Genomic DNA, 21,533 nt, shown 5'->3' on the forward strand with positions numbered 1-21,533 from the left:
CCACCTGCACCCCCCACTACTCTCTACCAACACCCGCTTCACTCCACCTGCACCCCCCACTACTCTCTACCAACACCCGCTTCACTCCACCTACATCCCCCACTACTCTCTACCAACACCTGCTTCACTCCATCTACACCCCCCACTACCAACACCCGCTTCACTCCACCTGCACCCCCCACTACTCTGTGCCAACACCTGATTCACTCAATGCATCCTCCCCCCCCCCCCACTACTCTGTACCAACACCCGCTTCACTCCACCTGCATCCCCCCCCCACTACTCTGTACCAACACCCGCTTCACTCCACCTGCATCCTCCCCCCCCACTACTCTGTACCAACACCTGCTTCACTCCACCTACACCTGCTTCACTCCACCTACACCCCCCACTACTCTGTACCAACACCTGCTTCACTCCACTTACACCCCCCACTACTCTACCAACACCCGCTTCACTCCACCTGTGCCCCCCCACTATTCTACCATTACCTGGTTCACTCCACCTGCACCCCCCCACTACTCTGTACCAACACCTGCTTCACTCCACCTACACCCCCCACTACACTGTGCCAACACCTGATTCACTCCACCTACACCCCCCACTACTCTCTACCATCACCCGCTTCACTCCACCTGCAAACCCCCCCCCAACTACTCTATACCAACACCCGCTTCACTCCACCTACACTCCCCACTACTCTGTACCAACACCTGATTCACTCCACCTACACCCCCCACTACTCTGTAGCAACACCCGCTTCACTCCACCTACACCCCCCCCCCATTACTCTGTACCAACACCTGATTCACTCCTACATCCCCCACCACCCTCTACCATCACCCGCTTCACTCCACCTGCATCTCGCACTACTCTGTACCAACACCTGCTTCACTCCACTTACACCCCCCACTACACTCTACCAACACTCGCTTCACTCCACCTGCGCCCCCCCCACTATTCTACCAACACCTTGTTCACTCCACCTGCACCCCACCACTTCTCTGTACCAACACCTGCTTCACTCTACCTACACCCCCCCACTGCTCTCTACCATCACCCACTTCACTCCACCTGCAACCCCCCACCCCCACTACTCTGCACCAACACCCGCTTCACTCCACCTACACCCCTAACTACTCTGTACCAACACCTGATTCCCTCCACCTGCACCCCCCACTACTCTCTACCATCACCCACTTCACTCCACCTGCACCCCCCACTACTCTCTACCATCACCCGCTTCACTCCACCTGCAACCCCCACTACTCTCTACCATCACCCGCTTCACTCCACCTTCACCCCCCCACTACTCTCTACCAACACCCGCTTCACTCCACCTGCACGCCCCACTACTCTACCAACACCTGCTTCACTCCACCTGCACCCCCCACTACTCTACCAACACCTGCTTCACTCCACCTACACCCCCCACTACTCTGTAGCAACACCCGCTTCACTCCACCTACACCCCCCCCCCCCCCATTACTCTGTACCACCACCCGCTTCACTCCACCTACATCCCCCCCATTACTCTGTACCAACACCTGATTCACTCCTACATCCCCCACCACCCTCTACCATCACCCGCTTCACTCCACCTGCATCTCGCACTACTCTGTACTAACACCTGCTTCACTCCACCTTTAACACCCACTACTCTGTACCAACACCTGCTTCACTCCACTTACACCCCCCACTACACTCTACCAACACTCGCTTCACTCCACCTGCGCCCCCACACTATTCTACCAACACCTTGTTCACTCCACCTGCACCCCCCCACTTCTCTGTTCCAACACCTGCTTCACTCCACCTACACCCCCCACTACACTTTGCCAACACTTGCTTCACTCTACCTACACCCCCCCACTGCTCTCTACCATCACCCACTTCACTCCACCTGCAACCCCCCCCCCCCCCCACTACTCTGCACCAACACCCGCTTCACTCCACCTACACCCCTAACTACTCTGTACCAACACCTGATTCCCTCCACCTGCACCCCCCACTACTCTCTACCATCACCCACTTCACTCCACCTGCACCCCCCACTACTCTCTACCATCACCCGCTTCACTCCACCTTCACCCCCCCACTACTCTCTACCAACACCCGCTTCACTCCACCTGCACGCCCCACTACTCTACCAACACCTGCTTCACTCCACCTGCACCCCCCACTACTCTACCAACACCTGCTTCACTCCACCTGCACCCCCCACTACTCTACCAACACCTGCTTCACTCCACCTGCACCCCCCACTACTCTCTACCAACACTCGCTTCAGTCCACCTACATCCCCCACTACTCTCTACCAACACCCGCTTCACTCCACCTACATCCCCCACTACTCTCTACCAACACCCGCTTCACTCCATCAACACCCGCTTCACTCCACCTACATCCCCCACTACACTCTACCAACACTCGCTTCACTCCACCTGCACCCCCCACTACTCTGTGCCAACACCTGCTTCACTCCACCTGCACCCCCCCCACTACTCTCTACCAACACCCGCTTCACTCCACCTACATCCCCCACTACACTCTACCAACACTCGCTTCACTCCACCTGCACCCCCCACTACTCTGTGCCAACACCTGCTTCATTCCCTGCGTCCTCCCCCCCCCCCCCACTACTCAGTACCAACACCCGCTTCACTCCACCTGCATCCCCCCCCACTACTCTGTACCAACACCCGCTTCACTCCACACCTGCTTTACTCTATCTACACCCCCCCCCCCACTACTCTGTGCCAACACCTGCTTCACTCCATCTACACCCCCTACTACACTCTACCAACACCTGCTTCACTCCACCTACAACCCCCACACTACTCTCTACATCACCTGCTTCACTCCACCTACAACCCCCCCCCACTACGCTCTACCATCACCCGCTTCACTCCACCTACACCCCCCACTACTCTGTACCAACACCTACTTCACTCCACCTGCATCTCGCACTACTTTGTACCAACACCTGCTTCACTCCACCTACACCCCCCACTACTCTGTACCAACACCTGCTTCACTCCACTTACACCCCCCACTACACTCTACCAACACCCGCTTCACTCCACCTGTGCCCCCCCACTATTCTACCAACACCTGGTTCACTCCACCTGCACCCCCCATTACTCTGTACCAACACCTGCTTCACTCCACCTGCACCCCCCACTACACTGTGCCAACACTTGCTTCACTCCACCTACACCCCCCCCCCCCCACTGCTCTCTACCATCACCCACTTCACTCCACCTGCAACCCCCCCCCACCCCCACCCCACTACTCTGTACCAACACCCGCTTCACTCCACCTACACCCCCCACTACTCTCTACCATCACCCGCTTCACTCCACCTACACCCCCCCCCCCCACTACTCTGTAGAAACACCCGCTTCACTCCACCTACACCCCCCACTACACTCTACCAACACTCGCTTCACTCCAGATGCACCCCCCACTACACTCTACCAACACTCGCTTCACTGCACCCCCCACTACTCTGTGCCAACACCTGCTTCACTCCACCTGCACCCCCCCCCCACTACTCTCTACCCACACCCACTTCACTCCACCTACATCCCCCACTACACTCTACCAACATTCGCTTCAGTCCACCTGCACCCCCCACTACTCTCTACCAACACCCGCTTCACTCCACCTACATCCCCCACTACTCTCTACCAACACCCGCTTCACTCCACCTACATCCCCCACTACTCTCTACCAACACCTGCTTCACTCCATCTACACCCCCCACTACCAACACTCGCTTCACTCCACCTGCACCCCCCACTACTCTGTGCCAACACCTGCTTCATTCTCTGCGTCCTCCCCCCACTACTCTGTACCAACACCCGCTTCACTCCACCTGCATCCCCCCCCCCACTTCTCTGTACCAACACCCGCTTCACTCCACCTGCATCCTCCCCCCCCCCACTACTCTGTACCAACACCCGCTTCACTCCACACCTGCTTCACTCCATCTACACCCCCTACTACACTCTACCAACACCTGCTTCACTCCACCTACAACCCCCCACTACGCTCTACCATCACTCGCTTCACTCCACCTACACCCCCCACTACTCTGTACCAACACCTACTTCACTCCACCTGCATCTCGCACTACTTTGTACCAACACCTGCTTCACTCCACCTACACCCCCCACTACTCTGTACCAACACCCGCTTCACTCCACCTGTGCCCCCCCACACTATTCTACCAACACCTGGTTCACTCCACCTGCACCCCCCACTACTCTGTACCAACACCTGCTTCACTCCACCTACACCCCCCCCCCACTGCTCTCTACCATCACCCAATTCACTCCACCTGCAACCCCCCCCCCACCCCACCCCACTACTCTGTACCAACACCCGCTTTACTCCACCTACACCCCCCACTACTCTGTACCATCACCTGCTTCACTCCACCTACACCCCCCACTACTCTAAACCAACACCCGCTTCACTCCAGATGCACCCCCCACTACTCTCTACCATCACCCGCTTCACTCCACCTACACCCCCCCCACTACTCTGTAGCAACACCTGCTTCACTCCACCTGCACCCCCCACTACTCTGTAGCAACACCTGCTTCACTCCACCTACACCCCCCACTACTCTGTAGCAACACCTGCTTCACTCCACCTGCACCCCCCACTACTCTGTACCAACACCCGCTTCACTCCACCTCTCCCCCCAATCCACCAGTAAATGTCTGTTACCATGGTAGCTGCCAGTACTGATACGGGGTAACCTTGCTCCTCCTCTCCCCCAGGCGGTGAAGCAGGTGACCTGGCACGGGCGAGGTGACTATTTTGCAGTGGTTATCCCGGATAATGGAAGCTCTCAGGTCCTCATACACCAGCTCAGCCAGAGGCGAAGCCAGAACCCCTTCCGCAAAAGCAAAGGCCAAGTCCAGCGGGTTCTGTTCCATCCCACTCGCCCCTTCTTTTTTGTGGCCACCCAGAGACACGTCCGGGTCTACAATCTGCTGAAACAGGAGCTATCCAAGAAACTGCTCGCCAACTGCAAGTGGATCTCCAGCATTGCGGTGCACCCCGCGGGTGAGTCCTGCCTGTCCCACAGGATTATATATAACAACGTCACTTGTGGTCCTTTTTAATGATTTCGTGTCTGATCCTTGACACCACTAATAAGTGTATAGCACGTACAGTGTAGCGCAGGGGGCGGGGCAGCCTATGCGGTCCCAGGACACAGCTGAGGAGGTATGCAGTACGTGCAGCGTAGCACATAGGAGGTGGGGGGATAGCCTGTGCGGTCCCAGGACACAGCTGAGGAGGTATGCAGTACGTGCAGCACAGCACATAGGAGGGGCAGCCTGTGCGGTCCCAGGACACAGCTGAGGAGGTATGCAGTACGTGCAGCGTAGCACATAGGAGGGGGGGGGATAGCCTGTGCGGTCCCAGGACACAGCTGAGGAGGTATGCAGTACGTGCAGCACAGCACATAGGAGGGGCAGCCTGTGCGGTCCCAGGACACAGCTGAGGAGGTATGCAGTACGTGCAGCGCAGCACATAGGAAGAGGGGGGGGGGGGAGGGGGGGGGCAGCCTGTGCGGTCCCAGGACACAGCTGAGGAGGTATGCAGTACGTGCAGCGCAGCACATAGGAAGGGGGGGGGGGGGCAGCCTGTGCGGTCCCAGGACACAGCTGAGGAGGTATGCAGTACGTGCAGCGCAGCACATAGGAAGGGGGGGGGGGCAGCCTGTGCGGTCCCAGGACACAGCTGAGGAGGTATGCAGTACGTGCAGCGCAGCACATAGGAAGGGGGGGGGGCAGCCTGTGCGGTCCCAGGACACAGCTGAGGAGGTATGCAGTACGTGTAGCGCAGCACATAGGAGAGTGGGGGATATCCTGTGCGGTCCCAGGACACAGCTGAGGAGGTATGCAGTACGTGCAGCGCAGCACATAGGAGGGGGGGCAGCCTGTGCGGTCCCAGGACACAGCTGAGGAGGTATGCAGTACGTGCAGCGCAGCACATAGGAAGGGGGGGGGCAGCCTGTGCGGTCCAAGGACACAGCTGAGGAGGTATGCAGTACGTGTAGCGCAGCACATAGGAGGGGGGGGGGGCAGCCTGTGCGGTCCCAGGACACAGCTGAGGAGGTATGCAGTACGTGCAGCGCAGCACATAGGAGGGGGGGGGGCAGCCTGTGCGGTCCCAGGACACAGCTGAGGAGGTATGCAGTACGTGCAGCGCAGCACATAGGAAGGGGGGGGCAGCCTATGCGGTCCCAGGACACAGCTGAGGAGGTATGCAGTACGTGTAGCGCAGCACATAGGAGAGTGGGGGATATCCTGTGCGGTCCCAGGACACAGCTGAGGGGGTATGCAATACGTGTAGCGCAGCACATAGGAGATTGTGGGGATAGCCCGTGCGTTCTCAGGACGCAGCGTAGCACATAGGAGGGGGGGGGGCTCTGCATGTTTGGGGTCCCGGGACAGACGCTTGTAGACCAGGCCCACCTCTGTTATAGCCCCCAGAGCAGCAGCACCGGGTACTGGACATGTATTGCAGGGAATTATCCCTGATTCCTTCTCTTCCAGGTGACAATCTGATCTGCGGAAGTTACGACTCCAAGCTGGCCTGGTTTGATATGGATCTATCCACAAAACCGTACAAAGTGCTCCGGTAAGAAGGGTCACCTCTGGACCTGACCAGTGTCTGAGTGGTGGGGTCACCTCTGGACCTGACCAGTGTCTGAGTGGTGGGGTCACCTCTGGACCTGACCAGTGTCTGAGTGGTGGGGTCACCTCTGGACCTGACCAGTGTCTGAGTGGTCGGGTCACCTCTGGACCTGACCAGTGTCTGAGTGGTGGGGTCACCTCTGGACCTGACCAGTGTCTGAGTGGTAGGGTCACCTCTGGACCTCTGTTCCTGACCAGTGTCTGAGTGGTGGGGTCACCAGGTTGAATGGTTTGTCTCCGTCTTACAGACACCACAGGAAAGCCCTGAGGGCCGTGTCGTACCACAGACAGTACCCGCTCTTCGCCTCCGGATCAGATGATGGTAGCGTGATCGTGTGCCACGGCATGGTGTACAAGTAAGTGACACTCTTCATAGCGTGTGCTCTATCTGTACATGTATGTCCCGTGTTCCTCTAACCTGAGACTCTCTCCACGCAGCGACCTTCTGCAGAATCCTCTCATTGTACCGGTGAAAGTCCTCCGAGGACACGAGATTACCCGAGACCTGGGCGTCCTGGACGTAGTCTTTCACCCAACCCAGCCCTGGGTCTTCTCCTCCGGAGCTGATGCTACTGTCAGATTATTCACATAACGCAGATCTCCGCCCCAGTCACTGTATCTGATCGCAGCTTCCTGATGGCGAGACGGTGGAACCAGCTGACCAGCGTGTCACCATTTTACCGACAACCTGTGACGTGTCCACCTCCCCTGTATAACATATGGCAGAGAGAATATTCTGGGACTTGTAGTTGTACAACATCTGCAGAGCCTCCTGCTGTGTGATCCTGGTATAAGGACAGAACTCTATATATTTGTATGGGGTCAGATAGTCAGCACGTTTATAATAAAAGAACAGTATGCCTGTGTGTCCGTAACCGCCTGTGTCAGTAACCGCCTGTGTGCTGTCTGAGTGACTCAAACCATGCAAACATGTAGGACGGGAGGTGGGTGGTGGGTTATCGGGTCACAGAACGGAAGTGTGGTCCCCACAAGATCAGGGTCTCGGACTGGGTGTATAGCCCAGGATCTCTCATCCCTTCTAGAGAGAGACGGGCGCTCAGGGTGGCTCTGAGGAGGGAAAGGCCTGAATTCTGGGGTAGGTAATAAATGAGGGGGGCAGCAGTGTAGTCAGGGCCTGGCTGTGATCTGTCTGCACTAGCGATAGTCTGTAATAAAAGTTCCCAGACTCCTCCAGTATCACTTCCTCCTGGACAAGCAGCGGCCGGCGTGTGGTCTCCTCAGAGAATGTCTGAAGATCAGAAGGTAGAGGTTGGCCGCTGTAAAACAAGCAAATGGGCAAAACCATGCTGCACTGCAGGTGGGGCAGATGTAACGTGCAGAGAGATGTAGATTTGTGTTGGTTATGCTGCAACGTAAGAATGCTTTTTTCGGAGGTATTGCCATTACACAGGTGGGAAGACAGAACTCATCGCATCAGAAACGTCAGTGTTTGGCTAAGGACATGGTGCAATGAGGAGAGATTTGGATTTATAAGCCACAGTCACACCATCTGGCAAGATATGAGCTTAAACAAAAGTGACGGCCTGCACCCATCAGGTTAGATGCTTCATCAAGAACTAATTAAACTAGCAAAGGGGGCAGTGATCCAAATAGGGGTAAAGCCATCTGCTCCCCCAACCCAGAGGTATTGTTTCTGCAAAGGGAATAGGAAGCATATCCACAGCAACAGATTTGACAACAGATAGATTGTAAGCTTGCGAGCAGGACCCTCCCACCTCTGTGACTGTTATTACCCAGTTTTGTCTTATCATTGTGTCCAGTTGTAAAGCGCAACAGAATATGCTGCGCTATATAAGAAATTATTAATAAATAATAAGATAATCCAGCTCAAAACCAAATAAACATAGGCAGAGAGAAGAACATAGCTAGGAGCAGGAAAAGCACAAACAAAACTTTAAAAGCTATGTGTGCAAATGCTAGGAGCTTAGGAAATAAAATCCCACAACTAACTGCAATAAAGACAAGGGATGAACTAGATATTTTGGCTATTAGAGAGTCATGGAGCAATGAAAATCATGACTGGGACATAGCTATACCGGGATATACTTTATTTAGAAAGGATAGAATGGGAAGAAACAGAGGAGGGTTAGCAATGTATGTAAAAAAAAAAGCATAAATACTGCCATAATACAAAGTATTGAAGAAAAAACTGAGGCCCTTTGGGTGACCATAGACACAGCGGAGAAGGCGATTATTCGTATTGGCGTGATATACAGGCAACTAGTACAGGAGGAGGAACTGGACAAGAACCTATTGCAGGAAACACTACAATGGCATTAAAAGGAGAGGTAATAATCATGGGAGACTTTAATCTTCCTGATGTAAACTGGGAGAGGTCTGTTGCTAGTTCCACTAGAAGTAGAGACATTCTGAATTCCCTGCAGGGAGCATCCCTCGACCAACTGGTGAGGGAGCCCACTCAAAAAGACGCAATATTAGACTTAATACTTACAAATGGAAACAGAATATCTGACGTAAAAGTGGGTGAAAACCTGGGATAGGGAAAATGCAATAAAACCCCCGGGGGACAGCCTGCTTCTCAGCCAGGGAGGAGAGGGAGAGCCTAGGGTGGTGACGCGGAGACCCCTACACACCTCACAGGTATCGCGGGGGGCCTTCGTCACCGCATTGCCATGTTGATCGCATATGTTAGTACATCAGTGATGTATGTTAATACATCCCGTCCAGAGAATGACTCATACCATACAAAAACAAAGGTGTTAGAGTTTAGGAAGGCTGATTTTCGTCAGGGTTCATAGGCATCCACAGGGATGACCTTGGGGTATAATGGTGGAGAACAGGAACAGGCACCAAACAGTTAAGCTTTTTGCTCCCACGATGCACTGGTCCTTCTCCCTCATACCCTGCCCACAGCTCAGGCTCCTCGGTTTTAGTTTGGTGCCATCAAGACCTGTGCCTTTTGTAATAGTGGGGCTGCTTTTAAGCCCAAAACCAAGAACGCCTGGGCTACCATACGCCTGGCTACTAAGCCAAGGATAAACCCTCAGGACGGGCCTCCTCCCTGGAGACCACAGGGTGGGAGGCTGACTTCCTCAGTTTGAGATCACAGCAGATGCCTGGGTGCAAGAAGCAGTCTCTCACAGGTACACCCTCAATTTCATGAGACAATTTCCCTGACAGTACTTTAACACAAGCCCTGCCACAGAACTCTGTAAAGCTCAAGCTCTCCGGTTACTACAGTCAGGCATGATAAATATAGTCACAACGGGGCAAGGGCTTTTACTCAACGCTCTTCTTAGTTCAGAAACCCAATGGGTCCCATCCTCAACCTGAAGTTACTGAACAAATATCTGAGTGTCCAGGTTTCATATGGAAAACCTCCATTCCATTGCCTGACTATGCAGCCTGGGGACTTTATGGTCTCACTGGATATCCAGGACACTTGCACATGTACCTATAGCGCTCTGTTATCAGCAATACCTTCAGTTTGCTGTCCTACACCAGCATTTCTAATATAAGGCACTGCCTTTAAGACTTTCTACAGCACCGAGAGTCTTTACCAAACTCATGGCTGTCATGGCTCAGCTTCATCATCAGGGGATACTCCCTTATCTGGACGGCTTGCTAATTCTGGCACACTCTCTGGAGGCTATCAGCCGCAATCTTCAGGTAACCATAGCCTTCCTGCAGAGACACTGTTGGCTAATCAACTGGAAAAAGTCTTCCCTGATGACCCTCTCATAGAATGATACATCTGGGAGCTCTTCTGGATACTCACGCTCTTCCTACCTACAGACAAGATTGCGGCAATCGGGTGTGCACAAACTGCTCCACAGTCACAGCGTGTCCATTCACTCTGCAATGCAGACCTTTTGGATCCATGGTATCAGCCTTTGACATATTGGAATACGCTCAGTTCCACTCCAGGCCTCTCCAACACTTGATCTTCTCAGGTGTAATGGAGAACCCAAGCTGATAAAATCCCAGATGATGATCCTCTCTCCAGACGTTCAGATGCTCCCCTCGTGGTGGTTGCAATCCTCACACCTGGACAAGGGTCACCTATTCTGAATTCCAGATTGGGTACATCTCACAACTGAAAACAGTCTGCGTGGATGGGGAGCAGTCACTGAAAGTCACAACTTTCAGGCCCGTTGGACTCCCACTCAAAGAGACTTAGCTCCAGAACATTGATTGGTAAGAGCAGTTTACAGGGCTCTAAATCTGGCTCAGGACATTCTGCAAAATTGTTCTGTCCAGTCAGACAATGTCACAGCAGTGGCCTATCTTAATCACCAGGGAGGCACTCGCAGTGTCTCAGCAATGGTAGAAGTGGCACAAATTCTCACCTGGGCAGAATGCCATCTCCAAGCCATCTATGTGATCTTCATACCGGGAATTCTCACCTGGGAGGCAGACTTCCTCAGTCGCCAGGATTTGCACGCCAGAGAATGGTCTCTACATCCAGAAGTCTTTCAACTTCTGGTAGACAAGTGGGGTCTTCTGGAAGTACACCTCATGGCCTTTAGACACAACTACGAGTTGCCAATATACGGGTCCAGGATAAGGGATCCAGTAGCCGCCTTCGTGGACGCATTGGCAATCAAATGGCCTTTCCATCTTGCATACCTCTTGTGACAGGACGGTACCGTACGAAAGCACTTGCCGCTTTCGCGTCCCGTTGTCTGCGCACAGAATGGAAGGTCAAGTCACACGAGGCCTGACCACATAGGGGATTCCCGCTTACCGTCAGTAACCGCCTGTTACTAACTCCACCCACTGCGCTGTGGGCGGGTTCTCGCTGCCACCACCAAACTCCTAACCTGCCGTGGCGTTTGGAACCACGGTTCTGCTCTGTATGTGCCGACGAATTGCCTTACCACACCTGTGTGGTGTTGACGAATCCCCACTAGCCACTTGCTAGGCCTCTACCGGTAGCTGGCGGAAGGCGGAACTTGGAGACGCTAGGTGCTTCCCTGGACAGCCGGAGCACGGGGCTAGGTTTGGCCTAACCCTGTTGATCACAAGATGAAGCAGTCTTCTTGAGGCAAAGATGTTTATTGCTCAATAACCTTTAAAAAGGCTCCTCCCTATTGCTAGGGGTAACAGCATACAATCAGATGTTTTCAGCAGAATAAGATGGAATAATACACCCTCCTATGGGCCAACTGCCCTCCTTTTATCCCTCTCCAAGACCCCTTACCACAGGGGGTAAGCCCGCCCTGTGGTGCGCAACCAATCAATGTTTACCCATGAGCTGTGCATGCCTTGGTCTCATGCACAGCTAACATTGTCCCCTATGGACAGTGGGGAGTGGTCGGTCTCCTTTGACTCTCCCATCTTGGAGAATCAGGATACTCCCCGGTGCCGTTCAGTCTGGCTGGGGGAAGTTTTCCCTCCTAAATCTGACTTCCAGAAACCTGCCCGGGACCCATCTCACTGCCTGCAGCCTGGATTTGGGCTCCAGAGCTGGGCAGCCTGGCTCCCCGGTCCAGGTCTCTTGGCCACTACGGGTGATCTCCATGGAGCTCCAAGAAACCACTCAGCTTGTTTCATAGCTGAGCTGCTTCTCTCTCTCCCTGTGCCCCTTGGAAGTGTGAGGCTGGATGGGAAAGCATTCCGTTTTTGGGGAAAAGGTCTGGGAGAATCCATCAGCCTGCACAGCCATGGATTCCCCCCTCCTGGGACACACAACCAAGTAAGTGCAATTTACCTTTAAATACATTACATTTAAATCACACTGTACATGTTATACATTTAAATACACTCTGAGCCTGCACAGGCTCCACATACCTAGGCACTGCAGTGCCTTACAACACACTGTACTTTCTCCTTTAAATATACACTGTCTGGTTTGTGGAATACTGTGTCCTAGCCCTGCAGCCTGGCTGCTAGGGCTCTCTCAGTGCTGGAGGTATGGGGCTGGCTTCCTCCACCCTCCAGCCTGCCTGCCTGCCACTGGGGTCCAGGGAGCTGGCTCTCCCTGTCCCCCCAGTGTGGCACTACCTTTGTGGCCTCGCCGCACACAGCGGCGCACCCCCCTGTACTGAAGCTTGGCGGCCCGGGACACTTGTCCCGGCCGCCATGACTCTGGCTCTGTTGCAGCGCTGAGGTGCCGGGAGCGTAGCTCCCGGACCCCAGCGCTCATCAGCCTGCTCGGCAGCCTAATTTCACCCACGCCGCTAGGGAGACGGCTAGCCCGGTCCCCCATGAGCGGCGCTGACTTGTGGCCTCGCCGCAGCGTCCGGCGGGGAGCCGGGCTGCGGCGCACCCCCCTTGCTGCCCAGCAGCCCGGGACATTCGTCCCGGCTGCCGCGGCTGGCCACCTCCGACGGGCTGAGGCGCCGGGAGCAGAGCTCCCGGCCCCCAGCGGCGGCTCTCCCTTCTCCCCGGCGCGCACACTCCAGTGCGCCCGGGGCTACACTGACCGCTGCCGGGAGCGGAGCTCCCGGACTCCGGCGGTCAGCGGCTCCCTCTCCCCCGGCGCGCACACTCTGCTGAGCGCGCCGGTGGCTGCCCTGACTGCCGTGGTCTCCGGAGAGGTCCGGGACCACGGCACATATAAAAATACATGTACTTAAACATTTAATAAAACACGGCGCCTAGCGCCCAATACATTTTTCAAAACTGGCGCCAAGCGCCCATTGTCCTTTAAAATGGCGCCGGGCAATAGGGGTTAACCCCTTCAGTGCCGCGGCGGCCATTTGCCTCGTGGCTGGGCCTCTCCGGCCACACTCCTCCCCCCCATTGAAGCGGGTCAACCAGGGACCCATGTCCCAACGATTTGGTCCCGCAGTCCTTAATGAGGTTACCGGGAGTTCTTTGGGGGTTCAGGCTCCTCCTGACGTGACAGTCCATCTGCATTGCTATGAGCCTTGCCTTGCTTGTGGATAATATAGAAGTCATAAACCTGAAGAGCAAGGCTCCATCGCAACAGTCTGCCGTTTTCCCCCGTGGTGTGCTGGAGCCACCGTAATGGATTGTGGTCCGTTACCACCGTAAAATGGCAGCCATACAAATAGGGCTGAAGCTTCTTCACAGCCCAAACAATAGCCAAACACTCCTTTTCAATTGTGGCATACCCCACCTCCCGCGGTAGCAGCTTTCTGCTCAAATAGGCCACAGGGTGCTCCTGTCCATCCGGACCCTCCTGACTCAGTACTGCCCCGAGTCCATACTGTGACGCATCAGTTTGTACAACAAAGTTTTTACTTTAGTCCGGCGCCATCAGTACTGGGGCTTGTACTAGAGCGGTTTTCAACGACTGGAATGCCAACTCACATGCGGTCGTCCAGTCAACTATCTTGGGGAGTTTCTTCTTAGTCAGATCAGTCAGGGGTTTGGCCACAGAACTAAAGTCAGGGACAAAACGTCTGTAGTACCCTGCGATCCCTAAGAAAGCCAGGACCTGTCTCTGGGTTGTGGGCCGGGGCCAGTCGCGGATCGCCTCCACCTTCGCTGGTTCAGGCTTCACCTTACCTCCCCCCACACGGTGCCCCAGGTACTGTACCTCTGTCATCCCCATTTGGCACTTGTCTGCCCTGATGGTCAGACCTGCCCACCGAATCCTCTCTAACACCAACCCCACGTGCCTCAGGTGCTCTTCCCAGGTTCGGCTGAAGACAGCAATGTCATCCAAGTAGGCCTGGGCGAACTCTCGGAACCCCTTCAGCAGGTCATCGACCACACTCTGGAAGGTGGCTGGCGCATTCTTCATCCCAAATGGCATGGTTTTGAACTCAAACAAGCCAAAGGAGGTGATGAAGGCGGACCGTTCCTGGGCCTCGGGAGTCATTGGTATCTGCCAATACCCCTTGCCCAGGTAGAACGTAGAGATGTACTTCGCCCCAGCCAGCTCGTCTAACAGTGCGTCAATGCGGGGTAGGGGATAGGCGTCTGATTTGGTTACTTCGTTCAACCGGCGGTAGTCTACGCAGAACCTGGTTATCCGGTCCTTCTTGGGAACCAGTACAACGGAGGCGGCCCAGGGACTGTTGGAGCGCGTGATTACGCCTAGCGCTAACATCTCCTGCACCTCTTGGTAGATACTCGCCTGCGCCTCTGGTGAGACCCGATACGCGGGTTGCCGAATCGGCCTATGCTCACCAGTGTCTACATGATGGGCACGTAGGGAAGTCAGGCCGGGCTTCCTGCTGAACTGGGCCTCAAAGGACTGCAGCACTGACTCCAGCTGCTCCCTCTTGTGGTTACCAAGCTCACTGCTCCAGCTAACTTCCTCTACACCACCCTCACCCTTGGCATCCGCGAGGAGGTCAGGAATGGGATCTTTTCCTGGTTCCTCCATCGGCAGGCAGCACACAGCGGCTACCGACTCCACACGCTCGTGGTATGCCTTCAACATGTTTATATGGTAGGTACGCTGTCTCCTACCATCGCTGTCAAATGACACCACGTAGGTGATGTCGCTTAGGCGTTTTGCGACCGTGTACGGTCCCGCCCAGGCAGCCTGGAGCTTGTTCTGACGTGTGGGCACCAGAACCAGCACCTTCTGCCCTACTCCAAAGACCCGAGCACGCGCGCCCTGGTCATACCAAGTCTTCTGCTTGGTCTGTGCTTCCGCAAGATTCGCTTGCGCTAGTCCCATGAGATTCTCTAACCGATCTCTGAGCTTCAACACATACTCCACCATGGACTTATCCTGGTGGATCAGCTCCTCTTCCCAAGACTCCCGGAACAGGTCAAGAGGTCCACGGACTCTGCGGCCATATAGTAACTCGAAGGGCGAGAATCCGGTTGACTCCTGGGGCACTTCCCGATATGCAAACAGGAGGTGCGGCAGGTATCGCTCCCAGTCTCCCCCCTCCGAAGTCACAAATGCCCGTAGCATCTGCTTCAGAGTGCCATTGAATCTCTCGCAAAGTCCGTTAGTCTGGGGATGATAGGGGGCAGTGCGGAGTTGGCGCACTCCGCACTTCGCCCAGAGACACTGGACCAGATCTCTCATGAACAGCGTCTCTTGATCGGTTAGGATCTCACTGGGGAACCCTAATCTACTAAATATGCCTAGCAGAGCGTCCGCTACCTTTTCCGCAGTGATGGCGGACAGAGCCACAGCCTCTGGATACCGGGTAGCATAATCCACCACGGTGAGGATGTATCTCTTCCCCGATCTACTGGGCACAGGTAGGGGACCGACTATGTCCACGGCCACTCGTTGGAAAGGTTCCCCGACTATTGGCAAAGACTTCAGGGGAGCCCGAGCACTGGGGCGTCCAAGCCGTTGGCACACATCACAGGACTTACAGTAGGTCCGGACGTCATCCGACACTCCGGGCCAAAAAAAGTTCTGCGTCAGGCGCCTCAGTGTTCGGTCCCTCCCCTGGTGTCCCGCCAAAGGAATTTCGTGGGCAACTGACGACAGTTGCTCCCGAAAGCTCCTGGGAACCACCAGTTGAACTTGCTCCCGCACTGGCCTATCCCCTTCTACCTTGGCTACCCGGTACAGTAACCGTTTCCACCAGGTCACACTCCCTGGCCCCATCCCAGCAAGGCCGCTGCCAGCTTGGCGCCTCATACCTTCCAGGGATGGGTCAGAGAGCTGAGCTTCCCTAAACTCCTGCCTGCGGCCCTCACTTTCTCCTAAGTTTGGACACACTACCGGGGGAATATTGGGGTCAGTCAAGTTGGAGTCAGTCATGGTAGGGTCGGGGTAGTCACTCATACTCACCGCCGGAGTTTGCAAACCACTAGGGACAGGAGCATCACTGGGCACCCCCACAGGATTCAACAAACTGGAACCGACATCCTCTGCGTTGCTAGGGGACGTAGGCCCACCAGAGGCAAGGGGCAGATGTGCTGATCTGGCCGCTGTGGTCTTTTCCTCTGTGATGGCTGACGCTGTGGTTGGCAGTTGTTCAGCCGCTGTGGTCTTTTCCTCTGGGCTGGGCGGTGCTGGCAGAGACGATGAAGACTGTAGTCTGGTTGCTTGACTCCGGGTGATGGCGTTCGCGAAGGCAGTAACGATTCCTCCACCAAGATCATTCCCCAAGACGACATCAGTTGGGAGGCCATCCATTACGGCAACATCTCTTAGCTCTTGTCCAGCTCCCCAGTCGAGGTAGACTCTGGCCATGGGCACTTCTCACTCTAGCCCATCGGCCACTGTAACTTTTGCAGTGTAACCCTGCAGTACGGCAGCAGGGTCGACCAGGTGGGGGCTTACAACGGTTATGGAAGCCCCAGAGTCTCTTAAGCCTTCGCCCTGCAGGGATCCCACTTGGACCGGCTGCAGGTGCCGCCACATATTTGGTGGGGGCTTCTTAGCCATACAGGTGACTCTTTCCGTGGAGTCCACCTGTTTCTTGCCACACTCCATCGGACTGACTGGAGGGGGTATAGTCTCTGGAAGCTCATCTTCACGGGTTAAGCAAGCAATCCGGGCTCCAGCACTCGGATTTGGGGCACGAGTTTGGGGTGCTTGGGATGCAGGACAGTTCATCCTCAGATGTCCGATCTTCCCACAGCCATAGCACTTTTTGTCCAGGCGTGGCTCCGATGGCCTCTGATTACTGGCAGGGGCACTGCAGGGCGGTTGCTGGCCAAAAGCACCCGGGTTGGAAGATGCTTGCTTTGGGGGGCGATGAGCTGAAGAGGGGGGTCCCCCTGGTGGTACAGTCTTTTGGGGCTGGCTGCTGGTTGGGCGCTTCTGCCCCTGCGGCCGAATTGCCACATACTTGTCTGCTAACTGGGCAGCCATCTTTAAGCTGGGTGGCTCCCGATCTAGCACCCACTCCTTCACTTCTGGGGCGCACCTGCGGTAGAACTGCTCCCTGCAGATCAGGTCGATCAGTGCGTCCCACGTAGTGGCTTCCGAATCCTTCACCCACTTTACCACGTACTGCCGCAGCTGGGTGGCGAACTGCTCGTGGGTGCTGCTAGGATTCTTGGGCAAGTCTCTGAACTTCTTCCTGTAAGACTCTGTAGTGATGAAGAATCGCTGGAGGAGGGCCTTCGCGACTTCGTCGTAGTTCCCACAGTCCTCCGTGGCCACTCCTCGATAGGCCTCTGTGGCCGGAGAGCCCCAGCCACGAGGCAAATGGCCGCCCTGGCACTGAAGGGGTTAATCCCTAGTGCCCGGCGCCATTTGCAGAGACAAAGGGGCGCTTGGCGCCAAATTTGAATTATGTTGGGCGCTAGGCGCCGTGATGTGTAAATGTATAAAAATGTATTTTTATAATATGCACCGTGGTCCCGGACCCCTCCGGAGACCACGGCAGGGAGGACAGCCCCCGGCGCGCTCAGCAGTGTGTGCGCGCCGGGGGAGAGGAGGCAGCCGCTGACCGCCGGAGTCCGGGAGCTCCGCTCCCGGCAGCGGTCAGTGTAGCCCCGGGCGCACTGGAGTGTGCGCGCCGGGGAGAAGGGTGAGCGCTGCGGCTGGGAGCTCGGCTCCCGCTGCAGTGCTCTCTGTGAGAGCCGCCGCTGGGGGCCGGGAGCTCTGCTCCCAGCGCCTCAGCCCAGCACGGGTGGCCAGCCGCAGCAGCCGGGACGGACGTCCCGGGCTGCTAGTCGGCGAGGGGGGTGCGCTGCAGCCCGGCTCCCCGCCGGACGCTGCAGCGAGGCCACAAGACAGGCGCCGCTCAGGGGGGGACCGGGCTAGCCGGCTCCCTAGCGGCGTGGGCACATTAGGCGGGCGAGCAGGCTGATGAGCGCTGGGGTCCGGGAGCTACGCTCCCGGCGCCCCAGCACCACAACAAAGCCAGAGTCACGGCGGCCGGGACAAGTGTCCCGGGCCGCCGGGCTTAGGTACAGGGGGGTGCGCCGCTGCGTGCGGCGAGGCCACTGGTTAGTGCCACCCTGGGGGGACAGGGAGAGCCAGCTCCCTGGAACCCCAGAGGCAGGAAGGCAGGCTGGAGGATGGGGGAAGCCAGCCCCATACCTCCAGCACACAGAGAGCCCTAGCAGCCAGGCTGCAGGGCTAGGGAAGGCACTGCAGTGCCTGAGTATGTAGAGTCTGTGCAGGGCACAGGCTCAGTGTATATTTAAAAGGGGAAATGTACAGTGTGATTTTAAAATGTAATGTATTTAAAGATAAAATGCACTTACTTGATTGTGTGTCCCAGGAGGGGGGAATCCATAGCTGTGCAGGCTGATGGATTCTCCCAGACCTTTTCCCTAAAAACGGAATGCTTTCCCATCCAGCCTCACAGTTCCAATGGGGACAGGGAGAAAGAGAAGCAGCTTAGCTATAAAACAAGCTGAGTGGTTTCTTGGAGCTCCATGGAGATCAGCCGTAGTGGACCAGAGACCTGGACCGGGGAGCCAGGCTGCCCAGCTCTGGAGCCCAAATCCAGGCTGCAGGCAGTGAGAAGGGGTCCCGGGCAGGTTTCTGGAAGTCAGTTTAGGAGGGAAAACCTCCCCCCAGCCAGACTGAACGGCACCGTGGGAGTAGCCTGCTCTCCCAGATGGGAGAGACAAAGGAGACCGACCACTCCCCACTGTCCATAGGGAACAATGTTAGGTGTGCATGAGACCAGAGCATGCACAGCTCATGGGTAAACATTGATTGGTTGTGCACCACAGGGCGGGCTTACCCCCTGTGGTAAGGGGTCTTGGAGAGGGATAAAAGAAGGGCAGTTGGCCCATAGGAGTGTGTATTGTAACATCTTCTTCTGCTGAAACATCTTAATTGTATGCTGTTGCCCCTAGCAATAGGGAGGAGCCTTTTTAAAGGTTATTTGAGCAATAAACACCTTTGCCTCAAGAAGACTGCTTCATCTTGTGACCAACAGGGTTAGGCCAAACCTAGCCCCGTCCTCCGGCTGTCCAGGGAAGCACCTGACGTCTCCAGGCTCCGCCTTCCGCCAGCTACCGGTAGAGGCCTAGCAAGTGGCTAGTGGGGATTCGTCGACACCGCACAGGTGTGGTAAAGCAGTGCGTCGGCACATACAGAGCAGAACCGTGGTTCCAAACGCCACGGCAGGTTTGGAGTTTGGTGGTGGCAGCGAGAACCCGCCCACAGCGCAGTGGGTGGAGTCAGTAACAGGCGGTTACTGACGGTAAGCGGGAATCCCCTATGTGGTCAGGCCTCGTGCGGCTTGACCTTCCATTCTGTGCGCAGTCAACGGGACGCGGAAGCTGCGAGTGCTTTCGTACGGTATCGTCCTGTCACAGAAATTGGTGGCATAGTGGTGGGATAATCCCAGGCGGCTTTTCATCACCCGATTGGAGAAGCCGAGTTACTCAGGAGAGGAGTAACTGCAGCGCAGGAGGACGCACAAGATGGCGGAATTCAGCGGAATGTCCAAGGAGGATCTGGAGATCGTATGCCAGGGGAAGGGTGTGGATATCCCTTCCAACGCGTCCAGGAGCGTCATGCAGGCGGCGCTCAGGAGCTGGGAGGAGTCTCATCGGGCGGAGGTGGAAAGCACTGACGGCGTCAGCATCGCAGAGGGCGGCCCAACAGTGGACCTTCGTGAGGAACCGGTGAGAACCACAAGCCCCGCCCTCTCTTACAGCAGCAATGTTTCCCAGCAATCCCTAGCAGGGCCAGGATCCCAACGTCCCAGGGGGGGCGACCCGGATACCCTAGCAGATCGGCTAGCGGAATTGGGGGAAAGGGCAACGGAGCAAGAACGCATGCTTGTCATTCGGATGTGGCATGCGGAGCGGGCACCACAGGCCGTGGTACCCCGGGAGCCGTTGTCAGCTGTTGTACACAGATCAGGACGTATTCAGTTTGCCAAGTTTGCAGACAGTGATGGGGACATTGATGGACATTTACAAGTTTTTGAAAGGACTTGTAAACTACATGATCTACCCAAGTCAGAGTGGGTGAGACACCTTGTGCCCACTCTGCATGGAGAGGCCTTGGAGGCCTATCGAGGAGTGGCGACGGAGGACTGTGGGAACTACGACGAAGTCGCAAAGGCCCTCCTCCAGCGATTCTTCATCACTCCAGAGTCTTACAGGAAGAAATTCAGAGACTTGCCTAAGAATCCTAGCAGCACCCATGAGCAGTTCGCCACCCAGCTGCGGCAGTACGTGGTGAAGTGGGTGAAGGATTCGGAAGCCACTACATGGGACGCACTGATCGACCTGATCTGCAGGGAGCAGTTCTACCGCCGGTGCGCCCAGGAAGTGAAGGAGTGGGTGCTAGATCGGGAGCCACCCAGCTTAAAGATGGCTGCCCAATTAGCCGACAAGTATGTGGCAATTCGGCCACGGGGGCAGAAGCGCCCCGCCAGCAGCCAGCTCCAACAGACTGTACCACCAAGGGGACCACCCTCTTCAACTCATCACCCCCAAAGACAAGCATCTTCCAACATGGGTGCTCTTGGCCAGCAACCGCACCGCAGCGTCCCTGCAACTGATCAGAGATCATCGGTGCCACGACTGGAGAAGAAGTGCTACGGCTGTGGGAAAATCGGACATCTGAGGATGAACTGTTCTGCATCCCAAGCACCCCAGACTCGTGCCCCAAATCCGAGTGCTGGAGCCCGGATCGCTTGTTTGACGAGAGGAGATGAGCCTACAGAGACTGTTCCCCCTCCAGTCAGTCCGATGGAGTGTGGCGAGAGACAGGTGCACTCTGCGGAGAGAGTCACCTGCATGGCCAAACAGCCCCTACACAACATGTGGAGGCACCTGCAGCCAGTCCACGTGGGACCTCTGCAGGGAGAAGGCCTAAGAGACTCTGGGGCCTCAATCACTGTGGTGAGCCCCCACCTTATAGATCCTGCTGCAGTATTGCAGGGTCGCACTGCCACGATCACCCTGGCAGAAGGAACAGAAAAAGCGGTTCCCATGGCAAGAGTCTACCTGGACTGGGGAGCTGGACCAGAGTTGCGAGAAGTTGCCGTCATGGATGGT

The 21,533-nt window shown here is 56.0% G+C and overlaps 1 protein-coding gene across 1 annotated transcript in view; it reads left to right on the top strand.

The window, feature by feature from the left end:
- The window catches only part of BOP1 (BOP1 ribosomal biogenesis factor), a 172,081-nt gene extending 164,493 nt beyond the window's left edge, over positions 1-7,588 (top strand). The window contains exons 12-15 of the mRNA XM_063924732.1: positions 4,794-5,082; positions 6,582-6,666; positions 6,971-7,078; positions 7,161-7,588. Of these exons, the coding sequence (XP_063780802.1) occupies positions 4,794-5,082; positions 6,582-6,666; positions 6,971-7,078; positions 7,161-7,314 (636 nt within the window). The 3' untranslated portion in view covers positions 7,315-7,588. The remainder of the gene's footprint in view (positions 1-4,793; positions 5,083-6,581; positions 6,667-6,970; positions 7,079-7,160) is intronic.
- The last annotated feature ends 13,945 nt before the right edge of the window (positions 7,589-21,533 follow it).

Source organism: Pseudophryne corroboree, chromosome 5 (assembly GCF_028390025.1).
Source record: "Pseudophryne corroboree isolate aPseCor3 chromosome 5, aPseCor3.hap2, whole genome shotgun sequence".
NCBI classification, from domain to species: Eukaryota; Metazoa; Chordata; class Amphibia; order Anura; family Myobatrachidae; genus Pseudophryne; species Pseudophryne corroboree.